This window comes from Eulemur rufifrons, chromosome 16 (genome assembly GCF_041146395.1).
Source record: "Eulemur rufifrons isolate Redbay chromosome 16, OSU_ERuf_1, whole genome shotgun sequence".
NCBI lineage: Eukaryota > Metazoa > Chordata > Mammalia > Primates > Lemuridae > Eulemur > Eulemur rufifrons.
In genome coordinates, this window is record NC_090998.1 from 76,382,917 (window position 1) to 76,410,151 (window position 27,235).

General features: G+C 36.8%; 1 protein-coding gene across 1 annotated transcript in view; it reads left to right on the forward strand.

The window, feature by feature from the left end:
• The first annotated feature begins 156 nt into the window (after positions 1–156).
• APAF1 (apoptotic peptidase activating factor 1) overlaps positions 157–27,235 on the forward strand; it is a 64,846-nt gene continuing 37,767 nt past the window's right edge. The window contains exons 1-13 of the mRNA XM_069491573.1: positions 157–278; positions 3,225–3,403; positions 3,518–3,707; positions 4,628–4,825; positions 12,485–12,668; positions 15,243–15,355; positions 15,520–15,651; positions 17,090–17,328; positions 17,725–17,892; positions 18,588–18,719; positions 22,311–22,424; positions 22,872–23,056; positions 26,846–26,972. Coding sequence (XP_069347674.1) covers positions 3,266–3,403; positions 3,518–3,707; positions 4,628–4,825; positions 12,485–12,668; positions 15,243–15,355; positions 15,520–15,651; positions 17,090–17,328; positions 17,725–17,892; positions 18,588–18,719; positions 22,311–22,424; positions 22,872–23,056; positions 26,846–26,972 — 1,920 coding nt within the window. The 5' untranslated portion in view covers positions 157–278; positions 3,225–3,265. The remainder of the gene's footprint in view (positions 279–3,224; positions 3,404–3,517; positions 3,708–4,627; positions 4,826–12,484; positions 12,669–15,242; positions 15,356–15,519; positions 15,652–17,089; positions 17,329–17,724; positions 17,893–18,587; positions 18,720–22,310; positions 22,425–22,871; positions 23,057–26,845; positions 26,973–27,235) is intronic.

Below are 27,235 nucleotides of genomic sequence, written 5' to 3' on the forward strand. Positions count from 1 at the left end.
TAGGAACGCGGCGCGACCCTATGGTGTAGCCACGTGCTCGCCGCGGGGTGGGCGGGCGCTTCCCCGTACGCGCGCGGGCACAAGCCGGGGCGGGAGCGCGCGGCGGCGGCTGCCCCTAGGGGCTTGGGGCGTATTTATTTGCATGCGCGGGCGCGCTCTGTCCGGGCTGGGCGGGCCGAGTGCTGTTTGACTGCTTCGCGGTCCTGAGGCGGAGAGGAGGAGGTGACAACTGGACGCTAATGTTTTATCCTTGGGCAGAAGCAGAGAGGGAGCCGGAGGTGAGGAGGCTGGGCCGTCAGCGACCCGCCAAGGCTTGAAGTAGCCGCGGCGGCGTCCGGAGTGGCTCTGGGCTCCCGCGGGGTCCAGCTGCGGCCGGGGAGGGAGTACCGGGCGGAGCGGCCCGCCTCCCTTTGTGTCCAGGGCCAGGGGCCACCGGAGGGCGGCCCGCTGGCTGGGCCTCCCCTTGGCTCCCCGGACTGTGGGATCTGGCTGGGGGGTGGACGCCCGCCTCTCCGCCCCTCTGAGGTCCCAGGAGACCCAGGTGAGGCACTTTTGAGGCGGGGACCTGCCCTGGGGCACAAGGTACACGGAGAACCTGAATTCCACGTCGAAAGCCACTTTGCCATTCCCCTCCACCAGCCTTGATTCTCCCAGTCTGTCCCCGCGGGGCTGCTCTTCCCAGTACGACCTCGGTGCCAAGGTTTGGGTAAGTTTACCTCCTCGCTTTCTTCCCCGAGCCAGGTTCCTTGGAGGCTCAGTAGCAGATTTCAGGGACTGAGAATTCGGGGACATGGAATATTTGAAAACCATCCTGCTCCCATACCAGGAAGAGAAATTATCTAAACGAGGAAGTAGTAAACTAGTACGGTTTTCTTGGATAAACTTAAACTGTATTTGGTATTTTACATCTATGAAGAGTTTCGGCTCTCCATTTTGATGCGGTTACAAAAGGTAGGACACTTAGAATTTATTCAGAACATTTCATTTTGTGCAGAGTTCTAAGACATTTAAAATTTACGCGTTTAAATTGAATAGGGCTAGGTAAAATTGGAAATTAGTTTCAGAAGGCCAAAGAGTGTCGGTTTCCTTAGCAATTATTGGATATATCCTAAAATCATTTTTGTTTTGTCAACTAGAATTCCATTACTATAAATTGAGGAAGGTTTTATGTTTAAAAGAATAAGAAAGTTATTAGCACTTAAAAATATGATACTCTTGATTCTAATCATAACTTGTGTCAATTGGGTTCATGCCAGTACTCGGCATTTTGTGAATTTAAAAAATAAGAATTTTTTTTTTTTTTTTTAGAGACAGAGGGGGTCTCACTCAGACCCCCAGGCTGAAGTGCAGTGGCGCAATCATAGCTCACTGTAGTCTAGAATTCCTGGGCTCAAGTGATTCTCCTCCCTCAGCCTCCCAAGTAGCTGGTACTACAGGCACATGCCACTGTGCCTGGCTAATTTGTTTATTTTTTGTAGTGCTGCGATTACAGGTGTGAGCTTCTGTGTCCAGCCTTAATCTTGACATACATAGGCAAATACCCTACTTCCCTAATTTTGCAAGTACTGCATTTGGTAACTTTTCAAAAGCATGGTCATTGTTGGAGCTTGATAATTATTGCGCCTCTTCTCTGAGCTTCAAATGACTTGTGCATGTCTCTGTTTTTGCATTTTGGGCATTCACATTCTAGTCATCTCTTTTTCTTTTACTAGATTGTGAATTCCTTCAGAGATATTACCTAATCTTTTCTGTAGTCTCAGTGCTTGGCACCTGAGTGGCTTGGCACCAAATGTGTAGTGAATGAATAAATTAATAAGTCCATTTAGATACTCTTTCATTGTATAGGTGGATGGAGTTCTGTTATTGTTTTAAAAACTTGGAGGGATTCTGAGCTGGGTTTTCTACCCATGGAAAAATTTGCATTATATTTGAAATAAAGTTGGTAGAAACTTAAAGTATTTTACTGTAAAGAATATTATTCTTTCTTTGTGTCCTCTTAATCCAAGAAATGACATCAGAGAGTATTTCCTGTGCTTTGTGAGAAATGTGTTTACCAATGAAGACCTAGAGCTGACACTTACATTGAGTAAGAACTAATAGTCAATATCAACAATGCTTCTATTCAGTCATATGTTGGATAAAGAAACAAACTTTCTAAACATTAGGACTTCAGTATGATCACTATTTTATAAAGTCTTAATTTCAAAAAGAAGAATTGGCTAGGCACAGTGGCTCATGGCTGTAATAACTTTGGACAGCTGAGGTGAGAGGACTGCTTGAGGCCAGGAGTTCAAGACCAGCTTGGACAACATAGCAAGACCCCACCTCTAAAAAAAAAAAGAAAAAAAAAAACAACAAAATTAGCTCAGCATGGTGACACATGCTTAAGAGTCCTAGCTACATGGGAGGCTGAGGCAGGAGGATCACTTGGGTCCAGTAATTCAGGGCTGCAGTGAGCTGTGATCGTGCCATTGCACTCTAACCTGGGTGACAGAGAGAGACCCTATCTGAAAAAAGAGAAGTATTTTTACTGTAAAAAACAATAATGTGTATTGAAAAAATTAAGACAATATAGAAAAGTACAAAAAAGGAAAATCCCAAATCTCATTATTCAGAAGTAACCCAACCGTTTTGATGAATAAACTTCTAAACGTCTCTGTGTATGTTTATGGATACAAACACATGTTTTATGTTATATATAGGATCACATATCTATTTTTAAATTGGCAATGTTTATCTTTTCCATGTCAGTACATAGAAATATGTGTTTTATAATTTTAAATGGCTACATAATATTCCATTTTATATACATACTCTTTTTAAATCCATATTTAGAATGTTGGACATTTAGGTTGTGTTCATTTTTTTTCTCACTTAAACACTCTCTGTTAACTTTTTTTTGTGGTAATTTTTGCATACATTTGTGAATGTCTCTTCGAGGTAAAATCCCAGAAGTAGGATTTCTGGGATGAGGATATTGCTTATTTTAAGCACTTCCATATCTTATACTACTTTCCAGAAGATTTGCATCCATTTTGTACTGTCCTCAAGTAATGTATAAGAATGCCCATTTCATACCTTTCAAAGCATTGGGTTTTGTCCATTTAAAAAAGTATTTGCAAAAAAAAAAAAAAATCTTGTTTACATTTCTTGCTTACCAGAGAGGTTCCACATCTTTTCATATGTTTATTGGCTTGACAAATATTTTGATGCTTTACCTGTAGCTCATGGTTGACAGCTCAGACAGAGAAAAATTTGAGGGAGGATGGATGCAAAATCTCGGAATTGTTTGCTTCAACATAAAGAAGCTCTGGAAAAGGACATCAAGACACCCTACATCATGGATCACATGGTTGGTGATGGAGTTTTAACAACATTGGAGGAGGAGGAAGTAAGAAATGAGGTAAAGCCCTCTGAGCCAGTCTTTGTAGAATTTTAGAACTTGCATTGGTCTCCACTAATTTATGTCATAAACACATTCATTATTGTATACTAAACTACTTGATTTTTTTTTTAGCCTACTCAACAGAAAAGAGCAGCTTTACTAATTAAAATGATACTTAAAAAAGATAATTATTGCTACATATCATTCTATAATGCTCTACTACTTGAAGGATATAAAGATCTTGCTGCCCTTCTCCAAGATGGCATTCCTGTTGTCTCTTCTTCCAGTGACAAAGATTCAGTTGGTGGAATAACTACATATGGTTTGTATCCATGATGCCTTGTATTGCATTGCTATTACAATGGTGACATTGCTGCAGGTTTGCCTTACTGTAGATGTAATCTTCTGAAGACAGTGTGATCAGTTCACTGAAAAATACATGTGAAAAAATTGTAGTAATGCTTTTAATTTAAATATTAATATTTCTTGTTTGCATCCTTGTTAATTTCACATTTTGTTCTTGCCCAGCGAACTGTTTATTGCTGAGATAATAATATGTGTACCCTAATTTTTAGAGATAATGAGGTCCTTAGTTATGTTTGCTGTGTGTTTATAGAGTTTGTAGGAAAGAATAGGAATCTATAGAAATCTATGTTCTTTTTTTTTTTTTTGAGACAGAGTCTCACTCTGTTGCCCAGGCTAGAGTGAGTGCCGTGGCGTCAGCCTAGCTCACAGCAACCTCAAACTCCTGAACTCAAGCGATCCTCCTGTCTCAGCCTCCCAAGTAGCTGGGACTACAGGCATGCGCCACCATGCCCGGCTAATTTTTCCTATATATATTTTTAGCTGTCCATATAATTTCTTTCTATTTTTAGTAGAGATGGGGTCTCGCTCTTGCTCAGGCTGAGAAATCTATGTTCTTGAAAGGAATTCCATAAACATTCTTCCCTTGATACTCTCCTTCCTAGTCTTCAATATGAGAGAAAGACTGGAGAGTCAATGAGTAAGAGCAAGTATAGATGGAGACTTCCTTACGTTGTTCATAGTCATCTTGAAGGGTATGTGTTTGCTTTTGCTCTCTGTGTTCTGAGAAATCAGAAAGTTGAATTTAACTAGCCAGATTTTCTTACTTTTTTTGGAAATTCTGAGGCTAAGCCTCAGCCATGCTCTCTTTGGTTTTTTTGATGTTACCTGAGGAACCATTTCACAATTTTATTCATTCATGCCTATTTTGGATTTCAGTTAGGACAGTTCTTTGTGAAGGTGGAGTACCACAGAGGCCAGTCGTTTTTGTTACTAGAAAGAAGCTGGTGAATGCAATTCAGCAGAAGCTCTTCAAATTGAATGGTGAACCAGGATGGGTCACCATATATGGAATGGCAGGCTGTGGGAAGTCTGTATTAGCTGCAGAAGCTGTTCGAGATCATTCTCTCTTAGAAGGTAAGTGTCTTAGTCTGTTTTATAGTTTGGTAGGGTAGACAGACATGTAAACAAATTATGATATATGTGATAAATTGAACAGTAGAAGTAAGTATAAGTACAAAGTTAGAACAAAGGAAGGATGTGTTAACTCGCTGGAGGAAGATGCTGGACAGGATGGGCTTCCTGAATGAGATGACATTTTTGCTGGAGTTTGGAGAAAATAAAAGTTTGCCAGGCAGATTTTGTAGGGATGGGAGAGCAGGAAGGTGGGAAGGGTAGTGGGTGGTTACTAGAGTGGGAATGGGCATAGTGGGCAGAAGAGGGCTTGAGATATTTTTGGCAGATGTATCACTGACCTTCTTAATGAGTCTGGTAGATTCTTAAGGTATTCATCAGGAATAGTTGTGTAGCTGCATCAATTTTTGGTTGCCTCCATTCATTAGTAAGTTCTCTCTGCATAACATTTCTAGAGGAATTCAAAAACAGTTCCTCACTTCTAGTACACAAGACATAATCAGCAGTTTAGATGACAAAATGAATGGAGTAAGTTGTAAGCCTCTAAGAGATTTAGAAAGATGGAGGCTAGGGTACGTTCATTGTACACACATGGCTTTGGTTTATACTTCATAGCCTTTGTTAGCAGTAGCCTTTGTTAGCAGTATTGATTATACTCTTGTCAGAAGTATGCTCAATTCCTAACCCTTGTTTTTTTTCCCCCTCTGTTATTACAGAGAAGTTTCCTGGGACTTAGCTCCTTGCAAGTCTTGGAGCCAAGATTTTTTTTTAACCTCTACTGCAAAGTTGATCACAAGATATTTTAGGATAAAATTGGCTTAAGTTCCTTTAGTGTGAAGAAATAAGTTTTTGTTTCAATATTGTGATGACATTTCTTTGAAATATATATTTATAATATACCAATTTATAGGATTAAAAGAATGCCCCTCCCCATTTAAGTTGTTCTACATTATTTTGTGATGAATATTCAATCTTAGGGATTAAAATTGACCAACAACTTACATAATTAAACATTTGGGAGTCATATGGTATAAATTGTTATCTTGGAACAGATTTTAGCTATTTTGTTTTGAGAAATGCCCAGAAATCCTAGCAGCTGTCTGTAGGGATCGTCCCTGGGCAAGAATTGGCCTGAGCCCAGAGTCAGGGAAGCTGGACATGCTTCTTGGGTCCAAAGGTCAATGGGTCCAGACCACTCCTTGAGGCCAGAAGTCAATGGGTCCAGACACGGCCCATTGACTGCTGAATGCTTCTTGGAGCTAAAGGTCAATGGCCTATTGAAATAGACAAACTGTTTCCTATGGCAAATAGCCAAGGTGTGTCTCATTGTCCTGCACGCAAGTAATGAGGTCCAAAGGTTAAGATGCAAAGGTATGCCTTCCCTTAAGCAATTTCCATAAGAAATGGAACATGTTGCCTCAGGGCTCTAAAGATAATCACGTACCAGGAAGTAGCTGCTGGACAAAAGGAGTATAAAAAGAAATCGACCTGTGTTTGACCTGTGTTTTCCACACTGCAGTCTTTACCGTCTATGTGTGTCCCTGTGTTTTTTCTGTGTGTCTGTATGTTTATGTGTTCATCCCCCGTTCTGTAATCGGGCCTCAACAGCTGTCCAGTACATGTGAGCCTAATTCATATCCCTCATACTTTTGTGGGATCTCAAGTTCAGAAGATTGAGTTAATCAACATTCTTTAGTTCACAGCTCATTATCATAGTAGGTCTGCACAAGGCTTGGCTTCTTACCGTATTTGGTTATTTTCTTTTCAAAATTTCCCATTCTGATTTCCTTTCCCCTTCCCAGAAGGCAGTCCTTCTAATGTAATTAATATATGTTCGTTGTAAATATCTGTGAATGTATGTGCTCTTATAAAATGTATATGTTGTTTGTATGCAAATATTTTGTTTGCATAGATGTTGTGGTATCATTTTATCATTTTTATCTCCCATTACACTATCTTTTTAATATTTATCCTTGTTACTATGTATACATATTATTTGTTATACTCAATTGCTACTCAATGCATCCAACATGTTTTACTGGCCTTTGCCCTAAGTCAGTAGATACGTAGATTGTCTCCAACTCTGCTGGTCCTGCAAAAGTGGGTTGAACTCTTACAGGAGTGAGAATTTCTTGAGTATATGTAGCCAGGAACAGAATTGCTAAATTATAGGATATACAAATGTCAAATTTGATTGCCCTCCCGTCTTGCATTTCCACCAGCAGGGTAGAGGGGCTCCTATATTCTCACTTCCCCAATGACACTTGATATGATCCAGCTTTGTAATTTTTGCTAGGCCAGCCAGTATAAAATGATCTTGTCAACAGAAAAAAAGCCAAACTCTGTAAAATAATTTTAAAGAAATTTATTCTGAGCCAAATTTGAGGACCATGACCTAGAGCTATGCCCAAGAAGCCTTGAGCAAATGGACTGGATGTGGCTGGGTTACAGTTTAGATTTATACATTTCAGGGAGACAGGGGTTACAGGTAAGGTGGGAGGCATACATTGGTTTGGCCCGAAAAGGTGGGCCATCTCGAATCGGGGGTGGAGGCAGGGAGTTGGGGGGGGCGGCTTTGGATATAGGTGGGTTTAAAGATTCTTTGGTTTGTAATTGGTTAAAGACACGAAGCTTTGTCTAAAGGCTTGGGATGTTTTAACTTGGTTGCTGTTTATCAGAGATAAGCCACCTGGACATATATTTGTTGTGTAAATTGAGGGCCTGTAGGTTTGTCTTGCATATCTTTAGGCCTGTTAATGGGTTACAAAGGATGTCCCCAAGAAGGGAGGGGGGTCATGATGAGGCATGTCTGACCTCCTTCCTCCTGGCAGGCAATTTAGTTTTAGGATATTCCTTTGTCCACAAGGGGGTCCATTTAGTCAGCCGGTGGCTGGGTAAACCTTAAAATTTTATTTTGGTTCACAGTATCTTTTAATTTGCATTTCTCTGATAACTCAAGTTTGAACATTTCTTCATAAGCTTGTTAGCCTTTTGGGTTTCCTTTTTTTAATAAATTTTATTTATATTAATATGATTTTTTTCCATTGCGATTTCCTTGTTGGTTTTTAGGAGTTTTTTATATTCTAGATATTAGACTTTGTTGTTTTAGGTATTGGACTTTGTTGATTTTAGACTTTGTAAATACGTTATCCTAATTTACCATCTGTATTAACTTTGTCCTGGGTGTTCTCAGTAGAGGAGAAATCTTTAGTTCTGATGTCAAATTAATCAATTTTTTTACCTTCTAATTTGTTCTTCCTGAGTTCTGTGCAAGTAGTCCTATTATAGCCTTACTGTTCATATTTAGCTCTTTAATCTCTGGAGTCCGTGTTTGTATGTTCACTAGCTCAAGAGTAGATGCTTTCCCAAAGATAAATTTTAATTTCTGGAGTTTCATTTCTAGAATTTTTTTTTCCATTTAATTGTAGCACAAAACCTTTTTCTTTAAAAATGCAGATAATGTAAGGGTTACAGACTTGATTAAAATTGTGGTTCATATAGAAATTTTGTCGTAGGGTGGTGGTTGGTATAAAGAATATTAAGTTCTTTTTTTTTTTTTCTTTTTTTTAATTTCAGCTTATCATCATGGGGGTACAAAAGTTCAGGCCACATACACTACCCATGTCCCGCCCATCCCCCCATGTCAGAACATTCAAGCGTGACCATTCCCCAGACCGTGCACAATGCACTCATCATGTAGTTATACACCCATCCCCTCCCCCCACCCCATCCCAAGAATATTAAGTTCTTTACTGTTTGTGTCTATACATTTTCAAGTAACCCAGCTTTCTTTTGAAAGTTCAACCCTTAATTTTTTTCTTATCTGTAGGACAATTGTAAAGCGTTGACATATCCTTAAACCATTTACACTATTGTGTTCGTATGCTGAGTTGTTAAAGCATGAAAGCATTCTATAAAGGCTGTCTACCTATTTGTTTCTGTCCTTCCCAAGATTTCTTTGGTGCTATTAGATTATTAATTGCTACCAGCATAAGCCTCATGTAAAAGTAGGGTGGAGTTAGTTTTCTCTGAATAAAGGCAATTTTTCTCTGAATGAATTATAAGTGCAGCCTCATTTGAGGCTAAATTGCTCCCTCTTGTGCCCATCCATAGTCAAGATTGTTTCGATTCTTTCAGAAATGTGGAATTAATGGTTCAGTATTTAACTAAGTGTCACATTGTGATGGTAGCAGATTTGCAGATCAGATGGTCATTTGGTGTGTTTGTCTGTTTTTCTTAAAAGCAGATAGTGTTTTGTTTTTCTTGCATGTGTTTATATACTCTAATTTTAAGCTTTAATTTAAGAAAGAAAGGCCTTTGACCTAGGAATAGGTACTTACATTATAGTGTGAAAGAGTTTACTAGGTAGCTATATCAGGATACTTTCTTTGCCTTGTCTTTAATTCTAGGATGATTTTTAAATGGTACAAATTAAAAAAAAAACTTAAGGCAACAAGTAGTTTACACCTTTTTTTGTATGTAAATATTACAAAAGTAGTATTTTCATTTAAAAAGAAGTAAAAGTTCTTTTCACTTGCCTTTCTTTCCTTTCTCCTAAATTCTAAAACCTACCCCAGAGATAATTTTGGTTAATAGTTTGGACTGAATTTTTCCAAACTTTATTCTGTGCATTTACAAATATGCACACACACAAAACACAGCTATAACATTAAGTGAAGCCTCAGGAATTTGCTGTTTCATAACTTGATGTGCACTGAAGGAGGCATGAGGGAACTTGAGGAAGCTTATGGAGTAAAGCCATACAACTTGTCTACCTTCCTCTAAGACGCTGGCACTGATAATCAAATCAGGTTTCACAGCCCTGTTTCTCTACTTCAGTTACTACAGAGTTCTGTCTCTTGGTCATTTATTATATTTTAGATTCTCATGCAGCCACTACTCAGTACATTGCCAAATTCTGGTCTAGGTCTTCTCCTCTCATTCTCATTCTTTTCTGCCATACCCTCTAGGCCTCCTTCTCTATAGGAAGAAACACTTCTATATGATTAGCCTGTTAGAGTGTTCACCTCATTGCCTTATCTAAAACTGGACGGTTTCCTGAAGATACCGTTTTCTCCATAGCCACCTTCAAAAAGTGGTCCCACATACTTCAGCACTGGGAAATGGGTGGGTATTGTCCTTGCTTTCTGTTGCCTCATCCAGCCCATTCATACTCCCTTCTCCAGCTGAGTTCTTTGAAGTTTATTTCTCTAATCTTTTCCAGTGATGTCATCATTCTCTCATTCACTGATGATTGGAGTTCTTAGCTTATAACCTTCCTCTAACGCCCTTTTTCTGTTGCAATTCTTAGTGATTTTTATATCTATGTAGATGAGTCATCCAAAGTTTCGGCCTCTTGGTTCCTTGACCTTTTTTCTCCCATGACCATTTTCTTCTCTTTCCTTTAGCCATATACTTCCCTGGTCACCAATTGGAGCCTGCTCCTTGTCATTACTAGAACTATAGCACTACTGGAATCTTGATACTAAACATTTGATTCTATTCTTTGCCCACCTCCACCCATTCTATTCTTTAAGCTTATTGCTGTAGTTAGATCTACCAAGGCTTCTCATCCATTGATTCCATAATATCCTTACTATTTATCCTATCAGTGCCACCATAGATTTGGGCCTAGATTTTATTGTCCATCATTCAGTCACTCTTTAGCACACACATACTCTTCACTCTTTAGTTCTCTCCTTATCTGGGGTGAAAGCTGATTCCTTTTTCTCTATGCTGAAAGATGGAGTAAGTATTTTCTCTTGTTCCCCTTGGCTTCATTCAGACCATTACTTCCTCTTCTCTGGGGAAAAGAGTTCCAATTTAAATTCAGGATCATAAGCCTTGACAATTTTATTGGTTTATTTAGTTACTATTAATATAACCATTGCATTGGGGTCTGTAGGGTATAATTAAAAAAAAAAAACTTCATTCTTTTTCCTCATTGCCAGTTCTCCTCGAGACTGATCCTTTTCTTGACCTTTTTATAGGTTCAAAATCCCCACATCACTTCAAGTTATAAAAGTCTCATTTTAGTAATTAAAATGTCAAATCGTGTTTAATACTCCAGACTTCATTCATATAAAGCTTCTAAATTCCTCAGTTGGGCTTGCCTCAGACTTGGGAATCCTGCAGTGGGGTAGTAGGTTAAGATGGACATTGCAGGTTGTTTCCAGCTTTTCCCTGTTGCAAACAGTTTGGCAGTGAATATCCTTGGGAGGCAGAAGTGTAGAAATTGAGCATTGATGCTGAAGGTTTGAATCCCAGCTTTGCTTTATTAGCTGTGTTACCTTGGACAAATTACTTAGCCTTTCTACATCTCAGTTTCCTTATCTTCAAAATGGGAGTAATACTGGTGTCTGCTTGATAGTGTACTATAGTATTAAATGAATTAACATATGTAGAAATGTCAGAATAGTGCTCAATAAATATCTGTCCTTAATAGATCTTTGTGCTTATATACAAATGTTTTTTTTTTTGGATAATTAAGTTTTTAAAATAGTAATTTATATTTGTATTTAATTATTTGTGAATACCAGTGAATAAACTGCCCAGTGTGTGTAATTTAACTCATTTATCTTTGTGTCTATTTTTTGCTTTTTTTGTACTGTTAAGATCACATAATATAAATATGGTTAATGCCACTGGTATGATTTAATGCTACTGTTTACTGTATTTTGCGCATAGGAACCCCTCATATATTTTTTATCTATGTGTAGCTGATTAAGTATAGTCTATGAAGACTTAAGTTTTAGCTCCTGATACATATGTAAATAAAATATATATTACAAGATGTATTACAGCTTAATTAACGATGATGATGATAACAGTAGTAGTAATGGCCAGCTTTATAAGTGCTGACTAGTTCAAAGCTTAGTATTTGTGAGGTGCTCTCCTGTCCATAACACTAGTATCTTGTCTGTTGTCACCCTTTAGAGTTAATACAATTTCATATATTTTATGTCATTAATTTCTCATAGCAGTTCTGAAATAGGTGGGGTAGATAGTCTTGTTCCAGTATAATAAATGAGACTGAGGTGAAGTGATTTGCTAAAGATTGCTTAGCAATTAAGAAGTAGAACTGGACTTGAATCTAACTTCTTATATTAAGTCTGTATAAAAAAATCCATGAGTGAGTTATGCGTTCCAGGGCATCAGTGGTTCTCAACCAGGGGTGATTTTGTCCCCCAGGGCACATTTGACAATGTTTGGAGATATTTTTGGTTGTCAGTACTGGTAAGGGGGAATCCTACTGGCATCTAGTAGATTGAGGCTAGGGAGGCTGTTAAACAGCCTGTCATGCACAGGACAGTCCCTCACAACAAAGAATTATCAGCCCCAGAAGTCAAGAGCTCTGAGGTTCAGAAACCGTGCTGTGCAGTGAGCATTGATGATGTAGGACAAAGATGGTGAAATTTTGCTTGGTAGGATTTTCCTGCTAAGCTGCAGATTTACTCCAAACTTCAGTTTCTTCACATCTTCAACTTCTCTTAGATTCAGGCTATAAAGCTTAACAATAATCTACACACACAGTTTATAGCCTGAATCAAGAGGAGTTGAAGATGGGATGGGATTGAAGTAAATTTGATGCTTAAGAGTAAAATCATTCAAAGGAGGACTCCTGTTCAAGGGCCTTAAGTTTATTATTCTTTTCCTCCCTAGGTTGTTTCCCAAGTGGTGTGCATTGGGTTTCAGTTGGGAAACAAGACAAATCTGGGCTTCTGATGAAACTGCAGAATCTTTGCGCACGGTTGGATCAGGATGAGAGTTTTTCCCAGAGGCTTCCACTTAATATTGAAGAGGCTAAAGATCGTCTCCGCATTCTTATGCTTCGCAAATACCCAAGGTACAAGTGATCAAATTTAGTTGGTGTATGAAGTCCCAATGAGACTTAACTACTGACATCTTGAGAACATCATACCTTTTTCCTGCTCTTCCACAGAGGGGTTTAGAAAGAACCATTGCTTTCTTATTTCACTCTTTTTTATTTTTTAATAAAGTGACTGTCATCTGGCAGTCTACCCACCACGTTGTCTCTCATGTACCATGTAGGCTCTCAGGCAATATGTTTTAAGTAGGTGAGTGGTTAGAATAAGAGAGAATAAATGCAGGCAACTGATAAAAGTCAGGAAGGATTTTTAATGGGACCCTCCTTCTATTGGGTTGTCTTAGTTTTTATTTATTTATTTATTTATTTTTCATGTGTATCAGAACGAGAATTGTCTTAGGTTTTACAGGTATATATGTAACTCTTCTACTTCCTTATACATCAAGAGTGAGTTTCTTTTGTTTGTTCTTCCAGTAATTAATTAATTAATTCATTGAGTACTTATCATTAAGTGGCAGGCATTGTTATCAACCGTTTCACAGTTTTTGTTAGCCAAAAGGGAGATAGCAGCTTAGTTGCTCTTTCTGTTAAGAGTATATATAACCTGCAATTCAGTCAACAATTTGATTTCTGTGATCTAGGAGCCATTCTTTCATTTGTTCATTTAACTAATGTTGAGTGTTATGCCAGGTTCTGGGCCAAGTGCTACAAGTACAAAGATGAATAAAGCATGCCTTGGTAATGTTACAGTATATTGAGTGAAAATTGGGTAGTGGCTTTGAGCATTTTTTTAATGCCCTAGTGTACCTAAGGATGCAGTATACTTTCATATGTAATAGTGTCTGAGTATGGTAGTGATTCTCAAATTGGTAAGGGGATTAATATCAGAATATAGGGTGAGAAGAGAATTTTTTTGGAAAAGCCTGCTAGGTGATTCTAATGTAATTCTTATTACAGAGGATAAGCCTCTCTTCTCACTCCCTATTTCTCCTCCAGATCACTTTATCATCTCCTCCCCTTGATAGTCACTGTTATCCATTTCCCTGGAGGAAATAGAATTGAAACCACTAACCATTCCCTTTTTAATTGCATAATAACTTTTCCCTAGTCCTACTTTCCTTTTTTTGCCAAAACAAAGGTGACTTCTATTTAGGAAAATATTGCAGCCACAAGATGTATCACGCCTTGGCTTATAAAGAAGGCATTTTGTTTTTCAGGATTATTAGGTTCATGCTTTTGCAATTTTTCAACCTGTGTGCGGACCAAGAGTATTTTTTTTTATGGTGTACAGTGTGTCATTCACATAAAAATGCTAGTGTATAATTATACTATCAGTTTTGTTTTGTTTTTAAGGCAGGGTCTTGCTCTGTTGCCCAGGCTGGAGTGTAGTGTTGCAATCTTATCTCACTGCAGCCTTGAGCTTCTGGGCTCAAGTGATCCTTCTGCCACAGCCTCCTGAGAAGCTGGGACTACGGGCATGTACCACCACGCCTGGCTAATTTTTAAATTTTTTGTAGTAATGTGGTCTCACTGTGTTGCCCAGGCTGGTCTCGAACTCCTGGCCTTAAGCAATCCTCCTACCTCTGCCTCCCAAAGTACTGGAATTACAGGCAGGAGGCTGCCTTCAGGTTTTAATTGTATTTTCCCCCCATTTGTTCACCAGAGTTTAGAAAAGTTTTTATAGAGATGAATCAGAAATTGGCATAGAGATTCTTTGTTATTATGAATAAACACATTGATGAAAAACCCCACTATTATACCAAAGTATTACGTTTGCTAGTACAATTCTATTGGGTTGGAACATATGAAATTGCTGGTTTTATAGATAAGAAGTGGTCACAGATCACCATTGTTGTATGAATCATTCTGATGCTAACCTGAGCTCAGTTCCAATTTGGCTTTGGTGCTTACAGACTGAGTTAGAAAAGTCTCATTACTTGGATAGTTCTTTATACACTAAGTGATGGCTGAACTAACGAATTTTAATACTTACATAGTTTATGCAGTTCTCTTTGTAAGACTTTTCATTTTAATATGTTCTGATTTGGGGTTTGAGGAGGGGGAGGTCTCTAATTTTTTCTCCTTATTTGAATCAGCATACTGAGACAGGAATATAGCAAAGAAAAGAGGAAGAATTGCAAACTAGCCATATATCTGTTCTTTCTTTCTTTCTTTTTTTTTTTTGTAATTTGGTAGATTTTGAAAGACACTGGTAGGATTATCTTTTTTTTTTTTTTTTTTTGAGGCAGGGTCTCACTCTGTCACCCTGGCTGGAGTTCAGTGGCATTGTCATAGCTCACTACAACCTCTAACTCCTGGGCTTAGGGGATCCTCCTGCCTCAGTTTCCCGAGTAGCTGGGCCTATAGGCACAAGCCATCACAACTGGCTGATTTTTCTATTTCTTGTAGTGGCAGGGTCTTGTTCTTGCTCAGTCTGGTCTCAAACTCCTGACTTCAAGCAATCCTCCCACCTTGGCCTCCCAAAGTGCTGGGATCATAGGTGTGAGCCACCGTGCCCAGCCAGAAGTATCTTTTTTAAAGGAAGCTTAAAAATAAGTATCATTAATGATTCATTACGGTTTTTTAAATTAGGTCTCTGTTGATCTTGGATGATGTTTGGGATCCTTGGGTGTTGAAAGCTTTTGATAATCAGTGTCAGATTCTTCTTACAACCAGAGACAAGAGTGTTACAGATTCAGTAATGGGTAAGGATTATTCATTTACTTTTTTAGTACCTTTTTTTTTTTTTTTTTTTACAGTTTTTCCCCACCCTCTTTTTTTTTAAATTAGTACCTTTTGTATTTAATTCAATTACATTAAAATATGCATAATACTAAATTACTCACTTTGTTTTGTGATTTTGTTGCAGGTCCCAAATATGTAGTCCCTGTGGAGAGTGGCTTAGGAAAAGAAAAAGGACTTGAAATTTTATCCCTTTTTGTTAATGTGAAGAAAGCAGACTTGCCAGAACAAGCTCACAGTATTATAAAAGAATGTAAAGGTATGGTTATTTATTTTGTTATATGAGGGGGTGATAGGGATATTAATTCCTCTTTTGTAAGTTAGGCTAATGAATATGATAATTTAGCACATGAACATCTAAAAACTTCTGGGATATTTAGAGTTTTAGGTTAAAATATTTAATGTATGCCCACAATATGTTAAGAGACCACATTAGTGGGAGGAGTGGGACAAAGACATGACCTTTGCTGTCAAAGAATAAGACATATAGTGAGAGTCCAATTTAAATTTTTATTTTGGTTGGGATTTTATAAAAATAATGGTCTAATCTAAGAAGTAGAAACTGATATTGTCTTCTTTTTTTTGAGAGAGTCTGACTCTGTCGCTCTGGGCTAGAGTGCAGTGGCGTCATCATAGTTCACTGCAACCTCAGACTCCTGGGCTCAAGTGATTCTCCTGCCTCAGCCTCCTGAGTAGCTGGGACTGAATGTGCAAGCCATCACACCCCTCTAATTTTTCTATTTTTTGTAGAGATGGGGTCTTGCTCTTGCTTGGGCTGGTCTCAAACTCTTGATGTCAAGCGATCCTCCCGCCATAGCCTACCAAAGTGCTAGGATTACAGGCGTGAGCTATCGCCCCTGGCCTATCTTCTTAATTCACGTTTTTTTATTAGTGAAGTTGAACTTTTTACTTATTTATTGAATATTTGTGTTTTAAGAAATTATCCTTGACCCACTTTTCTTTTGTAATATAAATATTTTAAAATTTATTTTTAAATACTCTATTAAAGCTATGAGCTCTTTGTCATATTTTTGCAAATATTATTTCCCACTTTTTTATGTACATTTTAATTTTATTTGTGGTATTTTTTGAGCTACAGAAATTTAAAATTTTATATAGTCAAATCTAACAGTTCTTAAGATTATTTGTTTTATTGTTGTTATGTTTATAAATACCTTATTTTTCTTTCTGCCATCAAATATATGCTTCATCCAAGTGTTTTCTTTTTCTCTTTTTTTTTTTTGAGACAGAATCTCACTCTCTTGCCTGGGGTAGAGTGACGTGGCGTCAGCCTAGCTCACAGCAACCTCACACTCCTGGGCTCAAGCGATCCTCCTGCCTCAGCCCCCCCCCCCAGGTAGCTGGGACTACAGGCATGCGCCACCGTGCCTGGCTAATTTCTTCTATTTTTAGTTGTTTGCCTAATTTCTTTCTATTTTTAGTAGAGATGGGGTCTCGCTCTTGCTCAGGCTGGTCTCGAACTCCCGAGCTCAAGCAATCCTCCCGCCTCAGCTTCCCAGAGGGCTAAGATTATAGGTGTGAGCCACTGCGCTCGGCCACAGTTATAAATATTTTAAGGCTTTAGATAACATGCAGTGGAAATTGTTTCTTATGAATAAGTTGATTCTTAGTGATGATTTTTAAAATAAGATGGTATTAATACAGTGACGACTTCATTTTTTGTTTTTTGTTTTTAGGTTCTCCCCTTGTAGTATCTTTAATTGGTGCACTTTTACGTGATTTTCCCAATCGCTGGGATTACTACCTCAGACAACTTCAGAATAAACAATTTAAGAGAATAAGGAAATCTTCATCTTATGATTATGAGGCTCTGGATGAAGCCATGTCTATAAGTGTGGAAATGCTCAGAGAAGACATCAAAGATTACTACACAGATCTTTCCATTCTTCAGAAGGATGTTAAGGTGCCTACAAAGGTAATAGATGAACCAACAATTCTTGTCATTGGGTATTTATGGCATGTAAGCTTTGATATAATGCTGAGGATATTGTTACAGAGGACATTGGAAGGATGAGACCCATGGGATAGAGGTGGTGGGGTGGAGGATGGAGAAGTCCATCTGCTCTCAGTCTCCATTAAAGGCTCTGTGTTGAGCTCATGAGTTGCGTATTTCTCAGTGGTTCTAGTGAAGTTGAAGAAGCATCCAACTTTTCTTTCTCTCTTCTATCTTGAGGAATAGTTGGGCTTCTTCTTACGAAATGGTGACATTCTTATTAAAGTCTTTGCAATATGGTTTTTTTATGTTAACAACTGGTCTACAGTCACAGTCATTGTACTTCTAGGCACATAAAATGCTTACAATGATTCCTAGGTGTTATGTATTCTCTGGGACATGGAAACTGAAGAAGTTGAAGATATACTGCAGGAGTTTGTTAATAAGTCTCTCTTATTTTGTGATCGGAATGGAAAATCATTTCATTATTATTTACATGATCTTCAAGTAGATTTTCTTACAGAGAAGAATCGCAGTCAGCTTCAGGTACTTGTATCTTGGTACATCCTTTTTTCTTTAACTTTTTATTTTGAAATAATTTTAGAGTTATAGAAGAGTTACCAAATAGTACAGATAGTTTCTATGCATAAACCTTTCACTTAGCTTCCCTGATACTAACATTTTATGTAACCACAATACAACTGTCAAAGCCAGAGAATTAACGTTGACACAATAATGTTAACTAATCCACGTATTCTTTTTGTGGTCCAGGCCAATTCAGGATCCTGTACTGCATGTGATTGTCTTGTTTCCCTAGTTGTTCTTTTTCTTAGTCTCCTCAAATCTGTGAGAATTCCTCAGTCTTTATCTTTCATGGCCTTATCACTTTTGGATAGTACTGGCCAGTTATTTTGTACAGTGTACCCTAATTTGGTTTTGTGTGATGTTTTCTCCTGACTGTGTTGAGGTTATACATATTTGGCAAGAATACCACAGAAATGATGTTATATTCTTCTCAGTGCATCATATCAGGGAGTACTTGGTATTGATATGTTTTATTATGGATGATATTAATATCGATAATTTGGTTAACGTGGTATCTGCAAGGTTTCTCCACTGAAGAGTACTATTTTGTGGGAAGATTCTGTGTACATTCTTAATAGCTTTGGAAGATGTAGTTATAATGATGCTTATGTTATGACATGGTTTGTGTCTTCTGAAATGTTTAATCTGGGTTTCAGGATCTACATAAGAAGATGATCACTCAGTTTCAGAGGTATCACCAGCTACATACTCTTTCACCAGATCAGGAGGACTGCATGTATTGGTACAACTTTCTGGCCTATCACATGGCCAGTGCCAATATGCACAAAGTAAGATGACCCATTTAAAAATTCTTTTCTTTTATGTCACTTTCCTTTTTCCATATATATTGTGAATAAATATTTATTTCTGGTTTATTTTTTGTCTTAAATTTTGTTTATATTGCTTTCTATAGTGTTGAAGATTTGAAGTTTTATGTAGTTAAATGTACCCTTTTTTTTGGGCATTTTTCTTTGGTGTTATGTTCTCAAACAAGTTTTGTCCTATGACTAGAATTTTCTTTTATTAGTACAAATAGAATTATAGCCTATGTAAGTATTTTTATTTTTATTACTATTTTTACCTTCAATGATTTAAAAAGGTACCTATAGTATCTTTTTAAAAGATAACTGTAGTAAATGAACCACCTCAAAATTGTCTCTCATCTGACCAGTAGCTTTCCTTTATGGGCAGTATGGATTTGTTTATGAAGCTTTGAGAGGAAGTGGAGGGTGGGAAAGTATATTCATTCATTTAATGAATATTTATTGAGTGGTTGTTATGTACTGGTATTGTTCTTCATTAAGAGAATAAAGCACAGGAACAAAGTCTCTCCTCTAATTGAGCTAATATTCTGGGGAGAGACAGACAATAAATAAGTTTATCATATGTCAGTAGGTAGTTAAGTGCTCAGAAGAAGGACAAAGCATGGAAGGAGAAAGAAAATGACAACGTAGGGGCAGAATCATCATGAGTTGCTGATGGATTTTATGAGAGAAGAATCAAATATGACCCCAAGCTTGTGCAATGGAAAGAATGAAGCTGCCATGAACTGAAATGGGGAAGTCTGTGGGAGGACAAATTTTTTCCTGCAAGGAAAGGGAGAGGTTAGGAGCTCATTTGGAATATACTTAGTGTGATATACCTGTTAAGACATCAGGGTGGAAATATTGAATAGGCAGTTACATATATGAATCTGGAATTCTGGGGAGAATTATGGATAAAAGATAAAAATTAGGAATCATTAGTATAAGATGGTATTTGAAGTCCTGACTACCAACCAACTACTCAAAATGTTACCATTTTGGAAAAACATATGTACTTTCAGTAATTTTTCTATGCTCAAGTATGTTATCGCTTAGTTACAAAAATAGCATATTTTGTTATAAGCTGTTTTGTTCACCTAGCAAAATATATTTAATAATCTACATCAGAAGGGTGGTATTCCAATAAACATCTATAGCCAAATTTACTTAATTAAACTCTAATTATTGAACATTTAGGTTGTTTTGCCCTTATAGTGTTATAGTGAGCATTCTTGTTCATTTTTGTAGCCGTGTTGTTTCCTTGGAAAATTCCTAGAAATGGAATTACTGGGTCAGTGCATCTTGTTAGCTTTTGATACATGTGATAGTGTGGCAGGATTCAGTTTCTTTAGCCTTTTCTGATTTTAAAGGTAATGGTTTATTTTCTTCAGAAAAATTTAGAAAAAAAACTAGAAAGAAAAAAAGATCTTAACCTTTGCTAATGCTTTTGTGTATAGTTTTCTAGATCATTTTGCTGCTTAGATCAACGCACTTGTTTTTTAAAACCAAATGGGGGCCGGGCGCGGTGGCTCACGCCTGTAATTCTAGCACTCTCCGAGTCCGAGGGGAGGATCGCTCAAGGTCAGGAGTTCGAGACCAGCCTGAGCAAGAGCAAGACCCCTGTCTCTACTAAAAATAGAAAGAAATTATATGGACAACTAAAAATATATATATATAAAATTAGCTGGGCATGGTGGCGCATGCCTGTAGTCCCAGCTACTTGGGAGGCTGAGGCAGGAGGATTGCTTGAGCCCAGGAGTTTGAGATTGCTGTGAGCTAGACTCATGCCAGGACACTCTACCCCAAGCAACAGAGTGAGACTCTGTCTCAAAAAAAAAAAAAAAATTACAGGAAAAATAGTCATCATGTTAGTTGTTGATTTATCATAGATGTCCTTTATCAGGTTAGGAAATTCTCTTCCACTTCTATTAAATAAATAATTTATCACAAAAAGGTGATTGTTATCATCAAAGATATCTACAGATCAGCATCCATTTTCTGTCGTTGCTCTGCATATGCCGAAAACGCTATGTGTCTTACTATCTGACTTAATTTGTATTAAATGAATAGCAGTTTTACTTTTGGACAAATCTGAGTAAAACTGTATTAAGAAGTCCATTTCACATGGACCTTATTTAACTATTCCTTTGAATTTCGAAGAACACTATTCTGGGAAAACTCTCCAACAATGTCTGCCACTTTGAAATGTAACTTTTCCTACCATAAAAAAGAAATAAAGAAAAAGAAAGCACCTCAAAACTATATTTGAAATAACAAATACATTATTTATAGTCCTCAAAAACAAAAATCAGGGCCGGGCGCGGTGGCTGATGCCTGTAATCCTAGCACTCTGGGAGGCCGAGGCCGGAGGATCGCTTGAGCTCAGGAGTTCGAGACCAGCCTGAGCAAGAGTGAGACCCTGTCTCAACTAAAAATAGAAAGCAATTATCTGGACAGCTAAAAATATATATAGAAAAAAAATTAGCCGGGCATGGTGGCGCATGCCTGTAGTCCCAGCTACTCGGGAGGCTGAGGCAGGAGGATTGCTTGAGCCCAGGAGTTTGAGGTTGCTGTGAGCTAGGCTGATGCCACGGCACTCTAGCCCAGGCAAGAGAGTGAGACTCTGTTTCAAAAAAAAACAAACAAAAAAAAACAAGTGGGATCATAATAGAAATAGTATTATATATTGCTTTTACCACTTAATTATATTTAATGATCATCTTTTCATGTCATTTACATAGAGTGACATGATTTTTAAAGCTTCATACTATTTTATTGTATAGTTACAGTATGATTGGCTAGGGTACATTTTTATAAGTGAAATTTCTGTGTCTAATGGTGTGTACAATTTAAATTTTAACATAGATTGCCAAACTGCCCTCCAGAAGGGTACTCTGTTTTACATCACTACCAACAGTAGATGAGAGTGTTCATTTGCCCTGATTCCAGCTAATGTTTTTACCACTCCTTTAGTCTTTGGAAATCTAATATTTAAAAAATGGTAAATTTTTGTTGCTTCACTTTGAATATTGAAAAAATTTTGTCCATAGGTACTTTTTATTTTGTGAATTGGCTTTCATCCTTTGCTTTTACTTATTTTTTTCTATTGGGATATTTTTCTTATTTTATTAGAATTTTCTATAAAGAATATTAACCGCTCATCCTGGTTTATTTTTTGTCGTAAATTTAGTTTATATTGCTTCCTACTCTGTTGAAGATTTGAATTTTTATGTAGTTAAATGCACCTTGTTTTTGTATTTTGTTTTAGTGTCATGTTTACAAAGATTTCCTTTACCCCAGGGTTACCAAAGTATTTACCTGTATCTTCTAGTATTTTTTTTAAGGTTTTCTCTTTTATATTTAAATTTTTAATCCAACTGAAATTTATTTAGAGGTGTGAAGGCCATTTTATGTTTCTTTGGAGCCAATGGTATGTTATTTTTCATTAGCTTGCTTTGCATCCTTTAAATTCTAAGTATCTGCTAAGTTTCTCTCAGTAGTGTTAGGATAAAGATGTTATACTTAAAATTTCTTGATTACTTTAACAGTGTTGCTGATACTACTTTTTTTTAAAAGGAACTCTGTGCCTTAATGTTTTCCCTGGATTGGATTAAAGCAAAAACAGAACTTGTGGGCCCTGCTCATCTGATTCATGAATTTATGGAATACAGGCATATACTGGATAAAAAGGTATATGTTTATATGAAAAATTAGTGCTTAAGGGACATTTCATTTTGACATTTAATTCTAGGTTTAATGGTGGGAATGAGTGGAATAGAAGGGTGAAGAGAGAATTTCCCTACTTTAACCTTTGATTATTCTAATTAATCTGCTTCCTAGTCTACTGGCAATGCAGGTAGGATTGGGGTTTGAAAGTTGGGAAAGTAAGGTGAAGTTCAGTGGTTTTTTTTAAAAAAAGAATGTGTTAAGAAATGTGTTTGATAATGATATTCTTACCCTATGTTTAAAAGGCAGGAGAGAATCACTATGTATTTGTTACCTAATGGTTAGCTGTTCAATTTTAGTTCATATAGAGCATATTTCATTTAAGCCTTTGAAGTAGCAAGGTCACAGAAACAGAAAAATGTCAGATCTTGGCTCTGATTATATTTCTAAGAGATTTCAGTTTATTCATAGGATTGTGCAGTCTGTGAGAATTTTCAAGAGTTTTTGTCTTTAAATGGACACCTTCTTGGACGACAGCCATTTCCTAATATTGTACAACTGGGTCTCTGTGAACCGGAAACTTCAGAAGTTTATCAGCAAGCTAAGCTGCAGGCCAAGCAGGAGGTCGACAATGGAATGCTTTACCTGGAATGGATGTAAGTAGGTTAGGAGAGAAACCAAAGGGAGCAGAGCACTAACTATGTCATTATTTTTCAGGGAGTGAACAAGTTCACTCCAAGAAGATTTAACTACTTTGGAAAGGGCTGGAACTTTTAATAAGCATTCTTACTTATTGAAAAGTTCCAGAGAAGTAAGCATAGGAGAAAACTATTGTATCTTCAAAGAGTCCATAGAAATAGACACCTATAAGGCATTTTGAAAGTCATCCTAAATTTTAATACCAAATGCTTGACTTACTGTAATCTGGTATACTGGTGAATAGTGCAGGCTTTGAAGCCACAAACCTAGGTTTGGGCCTCAGTTCTGAAACCTAATAATTTTGTGATTTTGAACAAGTTATGGGTTACTCTCTCGTATGTAAAATGGAGATAATCCTTTAAGAGAAGGTTTCAGTGAGATCATGGCCATGAAGTAATTTGTACTTTGTTTTGCACATAGTCCTAATTATAAAACCACTGAGTCCTGATTCTTCTGTCTCCTAAAAGAGCCTGTTCACTTTTGCTCTTTCCTTAATCTTATCAATTTGTGAAAAGGAAAGGATAAGCTACTGTCTTTTTAATGCCTGTTATATACTACATAATCACATATGTAATTCTATTTAATCTTCAAAACAACCTAATAGGTAAATATTACTTGCCCTATTTTACAAATGAGAAAATTGAGGCACAGAGAGATTGTGGCTTATTGAACCCTGGGTCTGTCCTGTTTTATTTTCCATGCTCTTTCCATATGCCATGCTTCTCTTATAGCTTGAAATAATAAATATGAATGGTTTTCACATGTATAATTTATATCTAAATTGAACTCCAGGTTGATATCTGCCAACTTTATGGCCCTGGGCACTCTTTCCAAATAAGTCAGGTTGCCATAAGTGAGTCTTTTGATTCAGTTTAGTTCAAAAAACATTGGAGTTTCTTTAATGTGCTAAGCAATATTACTAGGTGCTAAGTCTTTCCCCCAAGGAGTTCACAATCTAGTAGTGAAGAAAGAAGCAAATAATTACAATGTAATGTGATGAGTACCACAACAGAAATATGGATAGAGGTAGAGCTGATAATTAATTAACTTGGATGAGTGAGGAATGCAGGGGAGGGTTCCATGAAGGAAGAGTGGGTATCTGAGAGAGTTTAAAAATTTTTTTAGTTGAAATTTAATTTTTGTTAGTTTTATACTTATTTTAAAGTAATAGGGATGTGAAATGAAAATTCAAAGACTCCATATCCCTCACTTTCCAGAGTTAACCATTCTTTAACACTTTTTTGGAAAGTAGAGGTTTTACTGTCTTTTGGAAGCAGCCCTCTGACTTACTGAAGGTAGGTTAGATCTGTATTCTAGAATACTCTTTGTTTACGCCATATCATAGCATTTGTCACGCTTTATGGAGATTGTCTATTTACTTGTTTTTCTCTCATACTAGTCCATATGTTCTATAGTATTGTATAGTTTGGAGGCAACAGACTCTGGCTGTAGACTGCCTGGGTTTGAATCCCAGCTCTGCTATTAATTAGTTCTGTATCATTAGGGGAAAGTTATTCAACATCTCTTAACTAATAGTACTATTTCATAGCATTGTTGTGAGGCTTAAATGAATGTGTGTGAGTATACAAATACACATATACATATAGTGCCTGCTACAGTACCTAGTTCATAGAAAGTGCCCAGTGAATATTAGTTGTTGTTATTAAGAATAGAATAGCATTTAGCATTTTGCCTGGTCTGTATAGTTGATATTCCGTAGAAGTTTGTCGAAGATTGAATGAAATCATGTTTTAGTTAGTGGCTGAAATACTTGGTCTGATCAAATGGGCATAGGTTTGGTTCTTGTTCTCGTATGAATTACTGAATTTTTATTTTTTCTTGCTGTTTCTTTTCTCCCATTGTATCAATTGCATTTCCACCTGTGACATTCTCTTATAGAATGGTTAGTCATTTACAGCTATATTTTTAACTGGGTTTGACCAGGCCACGTTCAAAGAATGCTTTATTTCGGTAGTAGAAACTTTTTTCCCCCTGTTTTCTGTAGAAAGTTTTAGGTTAGTGTAAGCTTAAATTTAATTGAGTTTCAGTTTTCAAAATTATTTGTTTGGTCATTCATTTGTTATTTGATACCTTTTGGCCATGTCCTATGTGCCCATTATTGTGAAGGTCATTTTGTGAGCTTGGGGGAATGGATCCAAGGGGAAATAAAGAGCATTTTAAAATTTAATCCTCTTAAGTTTGCTAGTAACTTACCTGTTTTGGGTTCTCATCACTCTGGTTTTTTTTTTTTTTTTTTTACATTCAGGTAATTCTGTTTCTATTTTTTTTTTTTTCATGATAAATTATTAAGTGAACAGTGCAAGTTAAAAACAATAGTTTCATATTTTTTCCCCAAAGGTTTTTATTATATATTATACACTTGGCCCTCCATGTCTGTGGGTTCTGCGTCCATGGATTCAACTGAGCATGGGTCAAAAATATTAGGAAAAAAAGTGGATGGTTGTGCCTGTATTGAACATGTACAGACTTTTGTTTTACTCCCTGAACAATACAGTATAACGATTATTTACATAGAATTTACATTGTATTAGATATTGTAAGTAATCTAGAGATGATTTAAAGTATATGGGAGGATGTGGTAGGTTACATACACCATTTTATTTAAGAGACTTGAGCATTCGTAGATTTTGGTGTAGTGGATCTTGGAACCAGTCCTGCACGGATACCAAGGAGCAACTATACTTGTTTGTTTTATCACTTCTAGTAAAGTGTAATACTTTCTAGGCAGTATCTAAATCTGATTGATCTTTGTGTTTACTTTTATCATTTGGTTTATCTTGTGTACAATTAATTTTTAAAGAATTATAACAGTGGCATCTTTATGTTGCTGTTGAGAGTAGATACCATAACTTCCATTTTACATACGGGGAAGTGGAAACTTGTTAGATTAAGTAATTTGCCTAAGTTTATACACCTAATAAGTAGTAGAAGTGAGGTTGCCCTTTAGTTTTGTCTGACTACTAACCTTTGACTCTTAAAATGAGCACAATGCCATTTAACATATTTACTTGTATTCGTAGTGACTGGGGTGTATGTACATGAAATTCTGACTCTGTGCTAATACTTTCTTGTGTTTTATTTTAAGTACACATTACATTCCTTTATCCTTTCGTTCATGGGCAATAATGTAATATTTATATGAGTGGAATAGTTAGTGTTCACTAGATTAAGGTACAAAGAAAATGACATCGCTTTATCCTTTTTTCTCTGTCTGAATAATTGTAGTTAGGGATGTATGTCTTACATACATCATCATTCTGAAGCTAATGTGGCCTCAAAAAAAAGGTACATCATCATAGTGGCGGGTTGTAGTGTCATACTTTAGTTAGGAATGAGCTTCATTTTGCTATGATTTCTTTCATTTTCAAAGAGAGATTTTTTGAAGATATCCTTACATAATTTATCTGCACATGTTATTATTATTAATATATCAAAGGAAAATAGAAAGTGATGTATTTGATTAACTAGATTTCGTCAAACTCACTGACATTTGTAACATATGACAGGTTACTTGATATAGGGTAGCATTTTTCTTAAAAATGCCACTTTTTTTATATTATGTTTTTTTCTTTAGGTGATCTGTGCTACCATTTGCATATTAGTAATTTTAAGAATTTTGTATTTCTGGGCATATAACCATGTTAAAAGACCGTTTATTACTGAAAGAAAATAATTACTTTTACTTTCATTTATTGGATTTTTGTTCATTTTCTCCCTGTATTTAGAAACAAAAAAAACATCAAGAATCTCTCCCGCTTAGTTGTCCGCCCCCATACAGATGCTGTTTACCATGCCTGCTTTTCTCAGGATGGTCAGAGAATAGCTTCTTGTGGAGCTGATAAAACCTTACAGGTAAAACCTATCTTTTGAGAAAAATTGAAAGAGGCACGTACACAATTCTTTACAAATTAGAATATGTTTACTAAAATTCAAGAAAATTGCAACTGAGAAATAGAGAAATCCACATCTCTTGAACATTTTATGGAAGTTTTATCTAGAGATTTTAAACATAGGGTTATGTGTTTTTATAATTCTAAACTTGCCAGGTGACAAAGAAGTACCCTTTACTCTGCTAGTCAGTTCCCTGCCATCCATTGCCAGCTAAGGGTAATAGG